This window comes from Trachinotus anak, unplaced genomic scaffold (genome assembly GCF_046630095.1).
Source record: "Trachinotus anak isolate AG129_WGS33_773 ecotype Australia unplaced genomic scaffold, CSIRO_AGI_Tana_v1 ptg000019l, whole genome shotgun sequence".
In the NCBI taxonomy this organism is placed as follows: domain Eukaryota; kingdom Metazoa; phylum Chordata; class Actinopteri; order Carangiformes; family Carangidae; genus Trachinotus; species Trachinotus anak.
Window position 1 is genome coordinate 9,935,499 of NW_027273870.1, and position 22,002 is coordinate 9,957,500.

The 22,002-nt window shown below is 40.5% G+C and overlaps 1 protein-coding gene across 6 annotated transcripts in view; it reads left to right on the plus strand.

Annotated features, from left to right (window-relative positions):
• rptor (regulatory associated protein of MTOR, complex 1) overlaps positions 1 to 22,002 on the plus strand; it is a 178,515-nt gene that overhangs the window by 73,858 nt on the left and 82,655 nt on the right. For 5 of the 6 annotated variants that reach the window (XM_071503413.1, XM_071503416.1, XM_071503415.1 and 2 more), the window contains exons 7-8: positions 1,081 to 1,256; positions 16,733 to 16,792. In XM_071503413.1, the coding sequence (XP_071359514.1) occupies positions 1,081 to 1,256; positions 16,733 to 16,792 (236 nt within the window). The remainder of the gene's footprint in view (positions 1 to 1,080; positions 1,257 to 16,732; positions 16,793 to 22,002) is intronic. The other variant, XM_071503418.1, reaches the window with a different exon arrangement.

Here is a 22,002-nt window from a genome sequence, read left to right on the forward strand (position 1 = left end):
GGAAAATGGATGAATTGTGGGGTCGGCTGCTGAAAGTTGAAAAGTGATGAAATGAAATGAATTGTAGAAAAGTTTTTTTTTTTTTTTTCAGCAGCAGGAAGAAGATGCCAAATCTGCTGAACACAAACAGCTTGGAACAGTAGTGACAACAGGCTTGTGTAGGTGGTAACAGGGTGCTGATGCATTCACCTGTTGCCATTGGTGAACATTTGCACAAACTCACTCTTTGACTTTGGAGTAGTTTTCGACTTATTTTCGCTTCAAGTCTCGAGATACTTTGAGTTTCATCATTTTTTTCTTCAGTTATTTTAGTTTATCTCAGAGTTGTCTTTATTCTCTCTGTGTTGTCACCACCTTTCTTCACTGGGTATCTTTCTGTATCAGTCTGGAGCTGCTGCACTTCAGTCTGTCTCTGACCTTTCATTTCAGGTCTTATCTCATCTCCAGCTCAAGTTCAACATCCTGTCTTCTTTTGTTTTCCTCTCACCTTGCTTCTGTTGCTGTGTCTAAACTTAAACTTGAACTTTAACTCCTTCCAGTACTGACACAATACCAGCTCTCTGCCTTTGTTACAATGCTAAAATTCAATTTCTGCTCCATATAATATGAGTGCAAAACTATAAAAAGTAATCAGTGGTGTTAAAGTTAAACTCTAGCATCTGCAGTGCTCAAACTTTTTTTTTTTTTTGTGGGCACTCACAAAGGGAGGCTCTCTGCGTCTGTGTCTGCTGTGTCCTCTGACAGACATAAACACTTGCCACAAACAAGTTTCACCTCTTTAAAGTCAAGATGTCTGTCAGCCAGCTCCCTGTTTGTCTCTGTCCCTCTGTCATTCATTTCCCCAGACAATAGGTCCGGCTGTGGAGCAGTTAAATAATTCAGTGTTTTGCGTCTGGGACCCAAATAGCTTAAAACCGTCCCCTGATTGGATATGTGGAGGCTGCCTGTTCTTTTTAAAAGGCAGGACGGAGCGATGCGTTCACAAGACAAATTCTATTTATGCTTATATATTTGTGGATGTGGATCAGGTGGCCAATTGAATGTAAACAAACACTGCTATTTTATGTTGTGTGCGTTCAGGTGGCAGCCATCAATCCCAGCCACCCACTCGCCCAGATGCCCCTCCCACCCTCCATGAAGAACTGCATCCAGCTGGCAGCCTGTGAGGCCAGCGAGCTGCTGCCCATGAACCCTGACCTCCCTGCAGACCTCTTCACCTCCTGCCTCACCACGCCCATCAAGATTGCCCTCCGATGGTAACGTCTCTCCTTTCTCACACTTTCTTTCCTTTCTCTCCATCGAGGATATTTGCTCCACACATTCAGAGTATGTCCTGAATTCACTCTGAAGTAATGAGGTAGACGGGATTTTTGTCTCCTAGCTGTTAACATTTAAACAGTGCTTTCCATTAAAGAACCCAAACAGGCTTTAAAGAGCAGGAGGGGAAATTTCACATTTATACACCACAGCTGTGTGGTTATGGTTTTTCTCAGTACGTAAGAAAAAGTAAAGGAAATTTTCTACTTTGGAAGAATTTGAACAACTTTTCTGCTCATGATCTGTTCAGTCTTGCTTTGAATGACTTTTGGTTAAAAATCGACACAAACATGCAAACAAAGGAATGTTTCAAGGTTGTTATAATTCACATCAGGTCTTCATTATAGAGGTTGAGTTTATTTTAAGACTGCGGATTTGTTCTCTGCTAGGTAATGCTTTATTTGCTTACCAAGCAGATGATGTGTCAGTCATTCACTTGAAAAGCCCGACAGCAGCAGGTTGGATTACTGCTTGGACACTCTGAGGACACCATGATGTGTCCCGAGCAGAGAGCGAACACTCCTCTGAGCTCCGATCCCTGAGCTTAGTGTTCAGCTATGATGAGAAATATTCTGCTGTGATAAGAAATGCAAACCGACATCATCCACAGCGATGCAGGGATGGTGATCCCTGCAGAGCCACTCCAGTAACATAGGTGAAAATTATTCAGGCAAAATGAGTTCACTGTGATGCATCATTCAGAGGACTGTACTGACAGGGCTCCATGCTGAACCGCAGGAGCACATGAGTTGCATCAGCCAGTCAGCTGTGTGGGACCCACTGAGCGTGTGGGGCTTGCACACCCAGGCAAAGGTGATTGCATCACCTCCGATCCCCTGTCAACACAAAACACACACGGATGGATATGTCATTCTTTTTCTACATACACATGTACTGTATCTCCACATCTGTGTGTGTGTGTGTGTGTGTGGTATTTCTGACAGGACTGGGAAGTGATTACAGAAGTAATTTAGGCCATCATAGGTGCTAGGCTGAGTAGAGTTTACTTTGAGACTGTACTAGGTTAAGTTGTTGGATGGCTGCTTGTGTTAAGACTTTAACACTGCTGCATTAGGAATTTGACAAATCTTGGTTAACACAAATGTAGGCATAAAAAAATACACTGTGTGGTATCCATACAGAAGCTCATGCACATGTATTGAAAACATTAAATAATAACCAGCCCTTGTGAGTGATATTTCATTACTGAAAAAATAAGGCCTGGTTTGAAAGGTGAGCTAACTTTGACTAATAATGTGTTCAGACAAAAAGCAAAGCAAACTTTAACATCACTTGTATACATTTGACCACTGGACCATTTGTTTATTCAACAGAAACAGCCAGTGTTGAATGGCAACTCACAGTTTGCAACTCACAGTTTGCCTGTGAGTTGTCTTGTTTGTACTTGAATGAAAGTTTAGTAACGCCTTGGATTTGTAGTTTTGGTCTTTTTTGCCATCAGTTTTATATATATATTCTTATTTTGTTAAGACCTGGAGTTACAGACACTCCATCTTTTTTCCTGAAGTTCTGCTGTTCAGGCCTTTTTCATGGGAGACATTTTAACGTTTCGCAGTAAGTGTAAATAATAAAATTAATACTGGCTGCCTCACGGGTACGTCCACTAAAAGTTATGCCCACATCATATTATGTCATGGTGGTGTGCCTCCTGGTCCAGTGTGAAAGGGGTTTAAGCATGGCAGCCATGCTAACGAGCTGCTAGTTGCTGTGTAGGACCGCTGAGTAATTAAAAAAAATATACACTTACCAAATGAAGCAACTCACTCTCAATAAAGAGTGGCACTTCATCCACTGGCAAAGAGCTGGAGGAAGTGGCGGGGGACGTCAGGGCAGGCCTGCGTAGACTGCTGCCTCTGCACAGACCCAGATACGTATAAGCAGTAGACTATGGATGGATGGCAATTGATACGTCTAATATTTTCTGTGGAGTGGTGGCAATTATTCATGAAATCATAGAGAAAACTGTCATTTTTGTCCTCTTGTATCCAGCTTCCATTGTCCTCACATGATCTGTCATTTTGCAGAGAACATCTCGTTTTGGCATGTGGTTCTGTTTGATTTGAACATCTTAAAGTTACGCCCCCTACTTAAACTTACACCCACTTAGAGTTACACCCCTCTCTTGCAAGTTGAAGACAGACCCATCTCTTTATTCCAGGGTCCCATTGTTGTGCATGCTGGCTCACTTTCACATTGTAATTTGTTACTGAAACAGCTGATTGGAGCAAAATTATTAATATTAATACAGTGCCACCAGTTTTAATCCTGCTACCACAAAGCAAGATGTTTGCTGTTATAGTAAAGAATTAGAATGTGAGAAAGACACCACCAACACAATCATCACTGATTTCCTGTGAGTCAGTAAATGTAGGTGAGCACTTCTTCCTCCGTGCACTACACTTGCCCAGATACAGTCTCTATCTGTAGTGTACCAGGTCCCTTTGGTGTCATAAATCATTACTTACCTGCACCATTTTATTGCATTTTAATGACTGAATTCACTTTGCACACATTAAAAGTCACAGGGTTGATTTAACAGATTTTCAGAAAAAAAATTTGAAAGAGGTGGATAACTTTTTTTTTTTTTTTTTGAAAAGTGTGCAAGTGTGAATGACAGGTTGCCTTCAGGAGGTGTCCTACAGCGAGAAGAATGTTTCTCCTCTGCCAGAAATGTTGAAGAGTTTCGTTTATCTTCCTCTGCTCTAAATCCACATCCCGCCATGACCTTCAGCATAATGAGGTCTCAGTGTTATGCCATTAATATTGATATTCCCTACGAACATCCCTTTTCGGAGAACAAGTTGCTAAAAGCCTGCTGGATAATATTGACTGAACTATTCCCTAATACCCTCTGCCTCCAAAAATGGACGATGTGGCTTGTAAGGTAAAGCTGGGACTGATCCTTCCTGTTAAGGACTCAGTGAGGTCAGCCTTCAGTGATTTGTATTAATGAATTTAACTTGGCGGTCGGTAATGAACCACGGGAAATGTGTTCCTGTATAACACATGCATTATATATGAAATTTCTTCACTTATCTCATTTAGCATAAATGTTATGTGAAGACCAAAGCTTCAAGAGAGAAAATGACTAAATTATTGTTAATTCATTCATTTATTCAGTTAAACTTCATTTACACTTGGAAAGATGAAAATTAATGATGAAATAAATACTGATTCCTCAGAAAAAAATTTTCATTTTTGATGTTTAGTTTCTCTGTTTAAGTGTAAATTAAAGTGCAAGTATCAGGGGTTTTGCTGCTACATTCTTATTTGGTCTGGTATGACCAGTAGCTTATGATGGCTAATGTTAGCTAACTTTAGATAATTGTTGTGACATTACTGAGTTAGTTTGCCGACTTTATGATTCTTCTCTACTTGTGCTACTGTTACATTACGTTTTCTAATTTATCATTGTCCAATAATTGTCACGTATGGCCACAGTAGCCTCTGTTCGAGGCTTTAAACTCAAGGCCTTGGTGCAGGATGTAGTGTGTACTAGGAGGGACATTACTAATTCCAGACAGTGTACAGCTGCCATTCACTGTCCTCCTGCCAGGTTTGGCAGAGAATAACAATTTGATTGAGAATTGTCCCAAGGCTCTTCACCGGAATAAACATGCCAGCTGTGGCCTGCATCTCCATCAACCTGCTCTCCAGCCTGCTCTTAGACACGGAGCACTTCACAGGATGATGCAGCTTCCTTGCAACACCTCTTCCCTCCTCCTATGCTATAGTTATTTGCAGACTCTCCTGTTAGCTTGTTATTTTCTAAATAAAGACATCCCGAGCTGTCTTCTCCTTAACTTCATATGGCCCCAGAGTGAGAAACAGAGAGAAAATGAGGAAGGGTTGGGGTGGAGTTTGGCAGGGTGGGCGGATGGAGGGATTCACTGATGTGCTGGCTTACCTTGGCTTTAAAACTTTAATGAGATGCATTGAGGGATGGATGATGGGGTTTACACAGAGAGAGATAGAGAGAGAGAGAGAGAAAGAGAAATGGGGAGTGCCAGGCAGAATGAGTGCATGTGTACCTTTCATTGCTCAGCTGAGCAGAAAATCATTACTGATGGAGCGCCATCTTCAAGGGATTTCCCCAATGCTGCCATGGATGGGGAGGGATGGAGGTGGTGAGCATCTGAAAATAGAGACAGGTTTTGCTGGGGAACAGAGAGAAAGAAACAGCACTACTAACTAAATGGATTGGGGCAAAATTTGGTACTAGACTTGACACCTCAACTGTGTGAAAAATCAAGCTTAAACAAATAAGAAATAGCACCTTATTAATTTGAATTATTTCAAACAACCCATGTAGCATAATTGTTGTCATAATGCAGCTGCATCTTTCAAAGGCAGCAAACAGCCTTACGTTTGGTGTCAAATCAAAAATGCTTCCACTCTGCTTCTCAGATGTTTTGGTGTCAAGATTATCTGTTCAGCACAACAAGCTAGTTAATGTATAAGTACAACAATTGCCTCATTTACTGAAAAGAGGACATGCAGCAGATCAAATGTACAAACATCCCCCACTGTAGTGCACTGAATTTTGATTGTCTTAAAGTCACTAGCAGCAGTAGCTCTAAATTCAAATGAAGTAACAGTCCCACTGCGGCTGACAGTCATGATATTTACGGTTCCCAGACAATGTATTGTCATAACTTTCGAGATTACCTGACTTTTACTTAAGCGTCACGAGCAGGTTTACGTGAAGTGAAAGTGAAACGTCATGACAACGACAGGATCACAATGCGATTTAGTGCAGACATTCATGTTCCCCTCAGGATGAATTTAAACATTTCTCCAATACTTTGGTTTAATGACATTCGTGCTGGTCTTACTTGCACTTTGTGTTTATTTGTAATCATCAAGAGATGGCGACCTGCTAAACATCAGCATGTTATCATTGTCAGTTTAAGGTGTGAGCACACTAAGATCAAAGCACCACCCTGCCAGCACCAGGGACATTCTCCTGCAGCAAATACCCTGGTTGTAGCTTCTAGTTAAGCAGCCGAATTTGGCCGCTCATGAAGAATAGAGGGATTATCAAGGAGAAACTTATCAAGGAGATGTGAGGGTGCATCACCTATGTAATTCAGCCCTTTAGGGAAGAAGCAGACAGCAGCGATGAATCTCTGTGGAATGCAAAGCAGGCTGAGCCAACTCCTCAGCAAGTGCCTCCCTCCATCTCTTCAATATTGCACCAACAGCAGCAGCTCTACCCATGCTAACCCTGCCCCTGGGGTGCTGTGTTCTCCTGCATGTAAATGAATAATCACGCATGCACCTGTACGCAGGCAGCACATACATGCTGTTAATGCTGATGATGATATGTACATGTGAGTCTTTCAGCCTTGCTGCTCAGCTCTGACAGGTTCGATAGTGAGCTCAAGTAGCGTCTCATTATCTTCATGTATGTGCTGTAAACAGTATGTGCACCTTCGAGAGCAAGATCACAGATCAGATTTTAATGGAAACGTAGCAGCGAGGGCTCACATGACCACATCTTGACACACACACACACACACACACACACTCTGACACGTTGCTGTTCTCTGTCTTTTAGTCTCCAGCTTCTAAAGGCATAATGAGGAAAATTAAACACTTGTAATTGGTATTTACTGCCTTAACAACACACACACACACACACACACACACACACACACACACACACACACACACACCACTCTGCTGTCATTATGGAGCCGTGGCTTTGATAACTGAAATGTAAATTATGTATAAAAATGTCGACACACCCATCTTGTCTTGATGTAGGGTGAACCACAGAGGAAACAGTTATGGAACACTGCATATATCTGAGCTGTATAGTACCTGGAGGCCTTTGTGTATTTGAGGAGAGCAGCAGGTTTACCTCAGAAAACCCCCTCAAACATAAAGTACATCTGAGAGCTCAGATCGTGTGCTGATGTCACACATTAGTTTTTGAGCAAGTTTAAAAATGCTGCACAGCCTGATCGGGAGGAAGCTTCACACTGCTGGATCCAGTTTCTGGAACAGTCCATGCACCTCATGGTAATCAAAGGTCAAATGCTGATAATATATTACGAGCTAAATTATTCATCTGCCCTTATGTGATCGTTGTAATATTGTGTTGCTTTTTGTTTGTTTTTTTTATAGTTAAAGTTTCTGTTAAAGTTATATATTGGACATGTTTTGCTTTTATTCAGATAGCCACAGTGAGAGAGACAGAGACAGGAAAGTAAGGGAGATAGAGAGGGGATGAGGGATGCAGCCAAGGGCCACAGGTTGGAAACTGAGCCACTGCTGTATGGACTAAGCCATTATGGCTAATTACATAGGTGATGCACCCTGTAGTCTCCTAGTTAAGTTTTCCCAGATAATCCTTCTGTTCTTCTTTAACTAGAGGCTACAACCAGGCTGTGATGCTGGCACAGTGGTGCTTTGATCTAAATGCTGAAGAATTATGTGTACACAAGTTAAATTGACAATGATAACATGCTGATGGTTGAGAACACTTATAGCACACCCCTGCCCAAGCTCAAGGCTGGATCACAAGAAAGAGGGCAACTGCCCCAAGACCAAAGATGCTCAGAAGTCCCAGGTTCACTGCATTTCAGTTGGTTCACACCCACACACTCACTTTCTCTTATTCACCAATCCAAATTCAAGTTTCTCAGTTTGTAATAATCCCTCAATTTCCTCTTCATCTCTTGCCTCTAGCCTTTCTGTACTTCTGTCAACTTATCTGTGTTCTCTTCATTGCAGGAAGATTTAGTTCACCAGCCACAGATGTTGGTGCATCCCAAAGTTCGGCACCCACTTGGAGTAGTTGTCATAACAACAGAATTTTACTTCAAAAACAGTTGGGGTAACCAGATGGACTGCCAGATATTTTGTATCGCTAAAGTACAATACCAACAAGGGTGGATCTTGCATTATTTACTTATCAAGTCAAATTTTATTTATATTGCCCAATATGACAAGTAACAAATTAGTCTTAAGGGTATTAAATGGTTCTGTGTCAGAATTTAAATGTATGACAGGAAGTATAGATTCAGCAGAGTAGTACTAGATTGTCTTGATATATTTTTAACATTTTACAACTCCATAGAAACAAAAAAATATGAAATGAATTTAGTATGTTGCCTGGCATTAATAAAGGCAAATACTGAAGCTGCCATTTGTAGCATCCAGAGTGCAGCTTTAACAGGAACCTGCTGGCCAGAGTGTGTATACACACTGAGCATAGGGAGGTAGGTGGGGCATAATCGGGAGCTCATACAGTATCTTCACACGAAAGCCTGAGTACAAACAAGAAATAGAAATTTTGAAGCACTCATGAACAACATAAGAACACAGAGCATAAAGATTTTTAATAAGGATTCCTTAATTCGATCATAAGAGAACTGTGGGTATTGAGTGGGAGGACATTTTACAGTTGAGAAATAAACTTGTCTCTGCTCACGGGTGGAAAAACTATGTTATGGAGACAGTTTTTAAATTACAACAAACAAACCTTTGGCTTTTCTATACTGCAGTTTTGTGTTTTTGTGTTACTTAAATCTCCACAATTACCCATATGTATATAAAGTTTCCCTGGGATGCAGAATGAATGTGTTGCTTTCAACAGTTGAATCAGTCTTACATTAGTCTACCTGAGTAATGATTAGGTGACATCTGGTGATTACTATATATCCAGATGAGTTAATTTTGAGTGTCAGACTTACAGCTGTGATTCAGAAAATGTTCTTCCATCCCTGAGAAATCACCATGGCTGCTGTCGTAGTCTCAATTATTCACTGTTGGAGTCGCTCCATGATTTGTCTCTGGATGACATCATAACCTCGCCGTGTCTCTGTTCTGTCCAGCTGAAACAGAAACTTATTAAAATTCACAAATTAAAAATGTAGCAGTGCCATGGTCAAGGAAATTACGTGAATTCTTTAGGGTGGATTTCCATTTTGAGTGAATTGTGCTGTAGGCAAGGTCAACACCACTGAATGTTTTGGATATTTCGTTTAAAGGATAATGTGTCCAGTATAGCACTAGCACTTTCCTTTGATGTTCATTTGAAATGAAAGCAGTTATGAAGAATGATTCTACGCTGGTCAGACAGGACCCTCTCCGTCTTAACAGTTGTCTTCTTAATGATCAAAGAGAGCACATTAATCATTATGTATCATCATTAGAAATGTTTGCTTTGAAACGACTAGTTGTACTGGAGCTTAGGAGCCCACTGCCACTTAATGAGCAGCTTGTTATGAGCTTATGTAACAATGAGAAATGTGGTAAGATGCAGTGGAAATGCAAATATTCTTTTCTTCTCAGTCTTTTTTCCATATATTGTATTACAAAAAGGATTTTACACAAACAGACATTTAACATTTTGAAGTGAAGACATTGTGTCGTGCCCATTAGCTGCCAGAATTTCCAATACTGTACTGTACTGTTGTTATTTATCATTTTAACTAAAAAAAATGTGAAAAATGAAAGAATAAGAATCACAGCTCCTCTTGGTCACAAAATATGCGAATAAACCGTCTTCCTCATATTTATTAGTGTGATGGTTTCATAGAACATAGAACACAAAGTGGGATATATCTCATATATATTGTAGGTAAGTGCCAGCAGATTAGATTTGAGATCACCCAGCAGCCCTTCCAGCTCATGACTGATAGAGAGGGTGACTTGGGACAGGAAGGCTGATTGAAGGAGTAATGAGCTGTAGATCCGGCCCTGCAGGGACCAGAGGAGACGCTCTGCTCCTCCCGCTCCTCCTCCACCTACCCACCCTGGGAGCAGTATAGTAGTTTCCTCACACAAGTTCCACTTCATTTTCCTCCTCAAAGTTTAATATGTACAAGCCCACTCCTACCCTCTCCTCTCAGCACCCACACACTCTCTCCCTCTTATTCACCAATCCAATTAAACTTTGGCCACCTTGCTCTCTGTTTGTAATAATCCCTCAATTTCTTCCTCATTTCTGGACTCCAGCCCTTCTGTATATCTGTCAACTTATCAGTGTTCTCTTCATTGCAGGAGCATTTACTTCACCAACCATAGATATTGGAGTAGTTGTCATAACAATAAAAGCTTATTTTGAAAATAGCTTTTGCTCTTCTACCACTAGTTGGTTAAAAGTTGTCAAGTATTCAGTGAAATATATCAACTTCTACTGCATGGACTGGCAAACAATTTGGGCCCTTGATATTCATGGTTCAACTAGTGCCTCCAGCAGGTTGACGATTTAGTGGTTAGGATTCCTGGTTTTCACCCAGGTGGCCCGGGTTCAACTCCCATTATGAGAGCATGTACCTGCCTGCAGTTTCCCTTTGGGGATCAATAAAGTATCCTATCTATCTATTATAAGGGGCCAGTTGCAAGAAACGACTTAAAGTGATAGTTTGGGTTATTTGATGTGTTGTTGTGTGAGGTACTTATCTATAGACAGTGCGTTACCTGCAGTAGATTCGGATCAGCGTGCTCCCAGTTTAGAGAAGCAACCAGGAGCACCAGCGCAGGAGCTCAGCGATGTGCTCCTGTGGACGTGGCCATATGCAAAAATGTGTTTTAGGCACTTTAAAAACTACCCACAGAAAAAAGCTAATATCAGATTAAGTGTACACTTTATTTTGAACATTTTCACTGCTTTATCTTGCCATGAAACAGCTCCAGGGAACTTATCTAAGGGTGTTGCACAGAATCTCTTAAAGGTTTCCTCAGTTAAGGAAAAAAGTTAAGTAATTTACATCACTAATGGAGATTTTACAGCAGTAAAAATTGTACTGTTGCCATGGAGACTGTTTTTTTTGCTGGCATTAGTGATACCTGTTATCACTTCAGGGAAGCAGGCAACATTGAAGGTGCAGGCTGCTATCTCATCCTTCTGTTGTTTTGACAGGAACTTCACATTGTTCAGCAGACGGTCACAGTGGTTAAACTGACCCGGCACACTGCTCATGTGTGGACGTTGAAATACCCCAACTATACCTGACAGGAAAGATCCGTAATCTGAAACTGTTGAGGATTCATTAATAACGAAGGAGCTGGAAGAGCACAGCTGTGGAGAGCAGAGCGATCCAACTTTAGATGGTCTTATTAATCATTAATTGACTGCCAGTCAAATCTGTAATGTAAAATCAATTCCTTATCCTTAAGGGTGTCCAGTGGGTTCTCCATCTCTTCTCTGGATGCATTCATTTTCTTGATCTGTCATAAACTTGGTCATGTTGCAGTTAAGAAAGGAGGTTTTTTTTGTTTGTTTTTTCTTTGGTTGCTAAGGTCTTGTGTGCAACAGTTTAACTGACTTTAGGTGATTCCTTAAGTATGAGACTAACATAAGGAAAAATCTTTAAATACTTAGGTGAACATATTAAGACTTAAGGGTGCTTTGTGCAGCTGTTTTTATTTTCAGCAAACCTTTACTCAGACTTTAAGGAAAAGTCTTCATAAATTGTGCTAATTTACAAATGTTAGCATGCTACTATGCTAAACTACCATGGTGAAAATGGTATCACAATATTGGCATGTTAAGACTGTCATTGTGAGCATGTAGGTATGTTAGTATGCTGATCTTAGCATTTAGCCCAAAGCATTTCTCTACCTAAATGCAGCTTTACAACTGTTACCATGGCTGTAGACTCACTCTGTCTGTATTCACTCCCTCTTCGGTACATAATGAACTGTATTTATTATCTGGCATTTTATTTGAATGTCTGAGCCTGAAATTTATGAACAGTACTATGCCATTAAAAATTCCTAGACTGGAAAGTATTGCTATCAATTCCACAATTACGTGTGTTACATTTCACAGATGCAAAAATGAACAGTCATGTATTGTTACAAAATGATGATGTCTCAACTGTGTCTGAAAATCAAGTTTCCTGCTCACCAACAAGTAAACTATCGCGTGTCTATGATATACTGCCAAATGTAGTTAATGCATGAACAAGGGAGTTATTTCAGAGACTGAAAGAGCAAAATGTGTCTGTGAAGAACGGAAAAATTATTTAGGAGGAAACTGTAGCATTACTACATTTACCTTTACTTATTTGGCAGAAGCTTTTATGCAAAGCGATTTACAAGGGAGGGACAACGCTACAGCTACTGGGCAGATCTGAGGGTAGTTCTGCAATTCAGCCCCTTAGGGAAGAAACAGGCAGCAGCGATGAATCTCTAGAGTGCAAAGCATGAACCAAGTCCTATGTTCCCATCTCTTCAACATTGCCACCAGCTCTGCATGTGCTAACCCTGCCACTGGGCTGCTGTGGTTTCCTCCATGTTGTTTCCTCCACGTTTCTATTCCTGACTAAAACCCTCATCACATCTGGAAAACAGATGCTTTTTAAAATTACTTTGTAAACTTGTCATGTAATGTGATGTGTTTTTTGTTTGGGTGCTGATTGTGTAAACAAATCTGTAATTAGCAGATACTTGATCATCTGTCTGAACTTCTTTCAGTAGATATTTAACACAGACCAGCAAGACCTCACTCCCCAATATCAATTATTTATAGGAATTTCAATGATTTGGAGGGGTGGTTACTGCAGAGCGGAGCTGCTGGACTGAAAGCAATAAGGTACAAGAGACTGTGCTATGCTGTAGCCACAGGGTTAAAGTTCAGCAGCTAGCTGTGTACCATAAACTTATTCTCCTTTTATACATCAGTTACATCTTCTTAGATCTTAGGATCACACACTAGATGAAAAAATGTTATATTATGTTGCCGGGTTGTCCGTCCATCCATTCTCATGATATCTTAAGAATAATTTTCAAGAATTATGTACAAAATTCACTTGGACTTCAGGATGAACTTATCACATATTGGTGGTCAAAGGTCAAGGTGACTGAGACTTCACAAAAAGGTTTTTGGCCATAACTCAAGTATTTATATGCTAATTGTGACAAAAATTATCACGTATGTCTAATGGGATGAAATGTTAAAGCGATTACATTTTATATCCCAACAGTCAAAGGTCAATTCACACAGTTCACTGTGACATCATAATGTTCTGCAAAAACACCTCTGGTCATTATTCAACGCTGTAACTGAACAGAAGGGGAAGTTGTGACCTTATCTCCTGCAACTGGTCGATGGTTGGTGGAGGTATTAACTTTACTGTATTTTAAGTCAAACTAAGAATTGAGTTGTCCACACTTCTTGTGTTAGGAAATGGCATAGCTGTTGTGCATAGTTTTCCATTTCTCAGTTGGATAAAACTGGTTTCAGATGTATTAGTGGAAACTGCTGTCTGGCTGGGCAGTAATGATAATAGTGTTTGACTGGCATTTGAGATCTGGTGATGCTAGGTCAGTTTTATGGTGCAAAGGTGAGTGTCATAGCCTTTTATATCCTAAAAATGTTAATACAATACTTCAGATTGGATAATGCGGAAGTTAGCAAGCTAGACTTACTAGCTTCCACTTTCCTCTTGCTAACTGATCCCCACTAGATGTTACTTTGGATTGATGTTTTTTCAACACCTGCTGAGTCATTGGCACCTGTCACACACAAGCTTGGTTTGGAGCTAGCTACTGGACTGTTAGCTGTCTTTCTTTCATGAGTCCGTTTGTTGTGACAGCAAATAACCAGACTATGAAAACTCACAGCAAAAAGGTAGTTTGTAACCCCAACACTTAATGTTAATGAGAGTCACGGAGTAATGTGCGGCTAACGGCAGAAGATCTAACAATATAAGGCCATTGAAGGGACATTATGAACTATTTTATTGTTAGGCCACACAGATCTGTATGTCTTTGTACTAAGCAGTAAACACATTCATATCGCTGCTGTGGATTCATAGTTTCGGTATAAGGAAAAATAAACAAGCTCATATACTAGGATTATAATCACAGGCAGAATGACCATCTGATCTCAGTGCATAGTGAGAATGTTATAGTCTATTTTTGATCAGTTGAGAGCAGGAACATGGCTTTTTCTGAGGCAGGTTGTGGATCAAAGTTACCACAGATACTGGTGCCGTGGTACAGACTGCCACCAAGACCTCTCATTTCCTCTCCTTCTTTTTCCCTCCTTATCTCTCCCTTCTTCTATCCTCCACGCCTGAGGGATCTAACATCTCTCTGCACAGGGGTTGGGTGGAAACACTGTCTCCCTGATGCAACCTCTTGCTATGTCTGCGCTCTGTTTACTTTGGCCCGTCTGTCGATTTCTGCCAGACTCCATTTTTAGTTAATCATCTCTGTTTATGTCTGGGGATTCACCGTTTTCCCTTTTGCAGCAAACACAGACTAGAACATAAACAAAATATTTAATCTGTGGTTTAACTGAAATTCAAAAGTGAATGTAGAGTGATCTTGGGTTGTATTGTATTGGGGAAAACAATGATCTACCTGTGTTCATGCACAGCAAAGCTCTGGCACATACCGAGCCAGTTTTTGAGCATCGTGGCTCCCATTCAAAAAGTTGCCGATCATTAAGACTTTAGAACAAGTTGTCCTGGTTGCGTCCTACCTCCTCTTTGTTTCATGAATGCCAGGCACACTCAGTGCCCATGCTGTACTTAAAAGAGACAGTAAGTCACACTGCTGCCATGTGGGATCTCATTATTCTCCAACAGCAGGAAGAACCTTTGAATTCAAGTGCCATAGCTTACGCCACAGTCAGGGCGGATCAGTTGTTGGATGCAAATTCCCAATCCATGCATGACTCTTGTCATGTTGGAATTTCCTCCAGGCATGGTGACGGTTTCAAGAGTTGGTGGGGGAAAAAAAGAATCACTAATATTCAATAACCAATCATAGATAATGGGTTGAATAGCTAAGAGTAACTTTGATCAATTTATATTTTATAATTTATTTTAACTTGATTGAATTGGATATGTTTGTCATATTTAAAGTTATAGGAAGTAACATTTCCATATTAAAATGTCTAAAAATGAATAGACCTATGTTAAATATTTTGGTGAGTTGTGTACTTACATCAACCCAAATGTTTCCAGCAATTCTCAAACCAGAGAAATCAGTGATTTTAATCATGGTAAAGATCTGTTTCATTTACTCACCTGTCAATAACATCATATCCCCAATGCACGTGTGTCAGCATCCTAAGATGCACTTTTTACATCTTGGTCATTCTCGACTATACATTTTAACTGGATGAAGGATTTTTGTCATTTTTTTTATTTGTTATTTGTTATGGACAGAAGGACACCTCTGTGGATAATTAGTCTGCCGTTAAAAGCCTCCTAAACGACTGGATCATAAGTTATCAGAGAAGCAATCGAAATGAAGGTTAGCAGCTGTCTCAGTTTTCAACTCTTGACGTCTCCTGTGTGCCATACAGTGTCTGTGAAACACTGACTTTTAACGTGAAACTGCATCATTCAGTGTTTTTACTGGTTATAATCACCTAGTTTGATTGTTTTGTTTGAGGAGGAGACCTCTGTTGATAATTCAGCTCATGCTAAAAACCTCTTTAACAATTGACACTGATGGAATGCAAACCAGGAGAAGCTTAATATATGTATTGGTGGTTAAGAAAACAACTCCCATGATTCCACACTACTTCACAATGTCAGCCAACGCCATCTTTTGTATTGTTTTGAGTGAGAGACCCCTAGCTGCAGAAGTTTCATACTGTGCCTTTAAGTGTGTCTAGTTTTCACAGTCAGAACCGTTTCAGTCATGACTAACAGTCTTTTATCTTTAAGCGATGGGTTAGCTAAATATCCAACTGATGCTTCACTCCTTCAAACAGTGTTTGCTTATTACGTTGCTATTATTAGTCCCAGCATGTGTTCTGCCCCCCCTCCGCCATCAGCACCAGGAACAGCTGAAGGGAGAGTGAATATCGAACTGTCACATACACCAGGTGGCCAGAAACATGCCTCCAGATGAATGCTAATGTGCTTCATGCCTGCTGGATGTGTAAACTTTTAGCTGAAGTCTTCCTTTACTTAATGTCTATTTCAGTTGATGTGTAACTGATGTATGCGCGTACACACACACACACACCTGCTCTCCTCCAGGTGTGTGATGCCCCGCTGTGAGCTCGGTGCATTGCTGTGCATCTGTTGCGGCTCTGAATGCCGACCTGCTGTGACTTACAGCTGGCCCGACCTGTCAGAGCTAACCACGCACAGTAAACAATAACCCCCATGCCAGACGTTTCAGAAATATGACTGCGCTCTCCGCTGCCTGCCCCCGCCCCCTTTGACTGTAACTCAGCCAAAATACACTTATCAAAGTGCTCAGTGGTTGTAATCTTTGAAGCTTTCGTTTTTCATTTGAGTGGTTTATCTGTTGATTGTCTCCCTCGTAGGTCATAAAATTTGTACTGTAGAGGCCAAACGTTTTTATAGCTTCGTATAGTCTGTGAGCACTTCTTGTTCTCCTTCCAACGCTTATCTGCAACTTTTCCCTGTCTGTGATTTTTTTTTTTTTTTTTTTTTTGCAGGTTTTGCATGCAGAAGAGTGCCAAGCTGGTGCCAGGGGTGACGTTAGACCTCATCGAGAAGTAAGTGGCACTCCACAGCCATCTTAAAAAAAAAAAAAAAAAAAACACCTCTCTCCTTCCTGTTTGTCTCTCTCTCTCTGAGGAGGCTGCAGTGTGGAGAGATCATTATCCTGTTTTCTTCATGTCTGTCTCTCTCTGTCTGCCTTCCTGTCTGTCTCCTCCTTATTTTTCAGCCCTCTCTATGTTGTTTTCCATCCTGCAGGTATAATTCTCTGCCTTTGTTTCCCCTCACAGTCAAAGCGGCAGTAGTTTGGCAGATTTAAAGCTCCACATTTCTTCAATAAACCTCCGGGTGTTGAGCGACTGAGCGCAGAACATCTCTTGCTCTCAGGCACGCACTCTCAGATTGATATTAGCGCTCAATGAGGATGTCATATCCAAAGTTTTAGTAGTTTCACAGAACAATCAGCAGTGGATTTTCAGGTTTTTTTTTTCCTCCTTATGTGCGGGGGAGAGTAAAATGACACTCATAAACTAAGTTGGTTGGGAGGCTTGGTTTTAGGGGAAGTAAGTAACTGTTTTATCTCAACAGAAAAAAACATCTTGTTGGAAAGCACCGTGAGGTGTTGAAGTTGAAACGCGCCTTGACAGTCTTTTAATGACGCTGGTTACTTCTCGCAGTTTGTTTTTTAAAAGTTAATAATCGTTTTCTTCACATGCCTAAACAGCCTGCCACAGAGAGTCAGACACAGGCCAAGTGCACATACACAAAGCGCACACACACAGTCCCCGCACATCTGTATCTTCCACCAGACTTTAATTAGTTTTTGGCTGAAGGTTTGTACAGAGACACAGCCAGCTTATCCATTGTCCTCTGTGTTGTGGAGAGTTTTTTCGGTGTGTGTTCGTGGTGCTTCACGCTCAGGCTAGCATGAGCTCTCCCACAATGATGCACTTTTTATTGACCTCAACTGTGCAGAGTTGCCAGGAGACATGTCTTTATTTTAAATCTTCACAGTTTATATTTGTATATTTTACCATGTTTTATTGAGGAGCCCCCTGATTTTTTAAATTTGATCCTGATGCTTTTTTTGTTAATGCAACCTGAACTCTTATTCTTGTTTACCCATTGCCTTGATAAAATCAGGCTAATGTAATGCACATTAGACAGCACTAACTCCATCAGTGCAACATTAGAGTTATTCCATACCCACCATTCTGTTGCTTGGGTTTTCCCCGCAGTGTCTTATTGAACAGTTAAATCCAGTCACTTCTACTTTGCTGTTTTTTCATTTGCTGGAAAGCTACTATCAATGAAAGCCAACACTTCCTGCTTAGATGCTTTACATAGAAAGTCTTCTGTGGACTCAGAGGACATAATTCCTCCCTTTCCTGGTCAGCTTTTAATTTGAAACATATATAGGTGTTCAGTTGAAAGTGAACAGCAAAGTAGAAGTGGTTGAAATCAATTAGTAAACAAAGACAGCATTTTTAAGCAGCAGATTGGTGAACATGACATGACTCTGTTTTCGTATTTTGAATGAACTAGTGGTGTGAAAATGTGCATACACCACGAGTCACCTCTCAGAAACTAGTGATACAAATACTAGTAATACATCTACCCATTGCTGGGTAATTGGCCAAAGGGAAAAGCAATGCATAGCCAGATTTGTGAGTGGTTTACATGTTCACTGTCAAGTTGTTTTTCATGTTTCTACAAGACTAATAAGGAACGTTTTTTTCCCCTACCTACATCTTATTTGTTACTGTTCTTCCTTCTTTTGCCATTTAATTAACTTTAACTATTCATATTTTTTACTTGCTTGCAGTTTTTCTTTTTATCTTTTTATTTTTACACATCATTCCCCCTATTCCTCTCTCCAGTGGATGAGTATTACGCAGGAAATGCCCTAGTATTGTACGTAAAGCTACTGCCAAGTAACTCCCAAAGCAGGATGTGAAACCACTAGAGTGATGACGATCACCTTTGAAGAAATAAGCCCTTTTTCCATTTGTATTTCCTTCTCAACTGCACCAGCATCAGTTGATGGGGTTTGACAACACTGTAGCTCTCCATTCATGCTCAAGCTCTCATGTTCTCTTCATTTTTTATGACACCTCTCAGTGGAATACAGAACAGGCTCCTGTGAAGGGGGGAAAAGTCATTTTTGACCCGATCGCTGTAAGGCGAGTTTTAGCACCCACAAACGTCACACCACTTTACGTCAGAGACGGTTTCACCTGGTCTTATTCTTCTGTGAGGCATAAGTTGTACACTGAACAGAAACATCAAAGACTTTGACAGTTTGACAAAGGGTTTTTTTTGAGTCAGTCTGCTACCTCAAAATCAAATTCAAAATGCTTCCTATCAAAGGCAAACAAACTGTGATCCGAATACAAAGCTATAGTCACTAACCAGTCGTTTGTGGGGCTTGAGTGAAGTCAGCTCTAAAGCAACATATGGTAAAGAAACACTCAGTGCAATTCCACTATATTGTGGGTTTGATTCCTGTAATAGCCTTTCAGTATGTACGGCCACAACTAGCACAAACAAAAACAGCTTCACTTTGCCTTCACAGAAAAAATCCCCTCAGGCTGCAGGGTGAAGCAGTCATGTGCAGGCTGTTCAGCTATGTTTTAGACAATCCTGTGCTCTTTGTGTTAGCTGTCTGCTTCAGACATATACACACCAGGATTGTATACTAATAGCAGGTCAGTAAGGTTAAGAGAGAGAGTTCTCACTGCGGAAAAATGCTGACCTTTTCTGTATTAGTGGATATGCTCTGCTGAAATTGGATTTGAGATGTTGTCAGTTCTAAACAATATTGAAAAACAGTAGTAATATATCAAATTCATGAAGTACATGACCTTGAATCGATGTGCAAGCATGGCTATACTAAGACTCCCTATGGGAAATAACTTGAATATTTAAAAAAAATGAAAGATTAAAAAAAAAAAAATTTAATTCACTAAAATGTAAAAATTACTTGTTAAGAGAAAAGTGATTAATGGCACAGAGAAAACTTTCCTGCTAGTTTTGATGTTTCTGCAGCCCTGAATATGACTGGAGAAGGGCTTTTCATTTTTAATCAGTGGGGGGGTTGGTGAAGGTCCCTGATGCTTAAGTAGCTGTATTGGTTCATTGCTTGTCCAACGTGTTGTACAAAGGCCTAAATGTTGACTCAGCTGATGTCCCTCAGAGTTAAATAATGGATAGCCTCAGAGCTCATGAAAGAAAAATGGCACTAAACTCATTTGACATCTCACCTCTCTGTACTATGATGCTGGGCCAGCTGTATGACTAAAGTCAATGGCCAAAGTTAAACATTTTTGAACTGATGCTTCATCAAAGCATTAAAGCAGCACTAATTAATATAGTTTTGTAACAATCAAATGACTGTGTATAATGTAAAAAATGGTGCTCGCAGCGAAGCGTTACCACCCAACACTGCAGTGCTCTTCAGCTCTACGAAGCATTTAAGCCTCTTTCAGTTCACAGTTTTGGTTCTCTGGGCCATAGACTCTGATCTCATTAAAGGTCCACTGTAGAGGTTTCTTGTATGTAAAAAAAAAAAAAAAAAAAAAAAAAAAATTAAAAAAAAAAAAGTCGTGTTTACATTCAATGTTACTCACCAAGATGCTTTAAGTGCAACCTTGAGCTCTCACAAATGTGTTTAATCCATTTCCTTCTTCTTCAAACATTAGCAAAGCCAATTTTAAAGTATTTTAAATCCACCATTCTTCACACCCATGTTTACTTGTTACTTTTGCTGGTGCCTTGCTGCATATCTTTTCGGTATTACCACCACCTGTAAATCAGTGGAAAAGAATGAATTCATTGGCACACAGGCAAGAGTCTGTATTGTGTCACTCACGTAATGTGTGTAGATGTGTGTCCTTGTGTGTGTGCACAAAATAAACAAAACTGGAACTCTCTCATAGAAAAACATAGTGCTACTAAAAGTTAGAAACTCAACAGGGAACCTTGTTTCCAGCGGCAGCAGGCAGCTGTTTTCAGCTGGGATAATAACTATACACCACCTTCCTAACATTCAGTGGCAGAGACAATGTTAGCGACCGACTGACCGAACATGGTGTAGCATTTTGCTGCCAGAGTCAGTCTAGAGTTGGCGAGTTCAAGCAGATTGAGTATACTTAAAATCTGTCAGATGGACAACAACACAACACAGATGAAAGCTAAAGTTGCTCTGACACATTCACTATGACTACAAAAAAAAATTATATCAATATCAATGATCGTTGTTGTGTTTTTAGCTTGTTCTGCTCCTCAAAAGTAGAAAAAAAAACTTGATGCAGCTTTAACCTTTTAAGAGTAAACACAAGATGTGTAAACTTAATGTTATCCAGAAGGATTTCAGTGTAACCTAACTGTAGCTACTGTTGCACAACTAGCACAGTAATTTGTCAGCAGACTTTGTGGTATCCTAGCAACAACACCACCAAAACCAAGGTTGCTTTTCTTTGGAGTGAGATGCAGGGCAGCTCCATATTGCTCAGGCTTTAAAACCAGTCTTGAATGTGTGGTCTCAAAGCCATTTCTTTCCCTTTGTCATCATTTTGCTGTGTCCTGATTACACACGTGGGCATGAGCATGATCAAACAGCTAGTAGGCATTACACTCACTGACCACTCATTGGGCTCCTATTCACACCTTGAAAGGTCAAACACAGTTGGAAACCACGTGCCCAACACTCATCGCTCTTGAAATATTGCACACATTGGTTATAAAATGGATTCAGCATAATGTCAGCTTTGAGTAGTTGTGTGCTGTTGATTTGTTTATTAGTTTGATCAATCCTCTTTCTGTGCTCCATCTGTGCACCCTTCTGTCTCTGCTTCCCACATACATCCAACACACATTCTGGCCAAATCCGATCACAATAGCCTTTAGATAAGAGAGTCACGACGCTCAGCGCATGTGAGTTTTACCTGCTTGCAATATGCTTGATATCTGTGAAGCTACACTATCGCTGTTTCACTCACACTGTTTCACATATACTGTCTCTTTCACACACAATCATCCCTTCTCCTCATCTCACATGGGGCTGACACGAGTGTCAGGGGTTGATCCCTGTTCACAGCCTCCCTCTGAGCATTTCACAGTCTCCCCCACAGTGGGCAGAACCAACCCGCCTCCCTCGTGTCTGACACTGGCTGTGCTCCGCTCACCAGGGGGGTCTCTGGAGTTAGACTCCACTCTCACTGAACGAATCCTATCACTTTTATGGCACCTTAGCATTTATACTGCA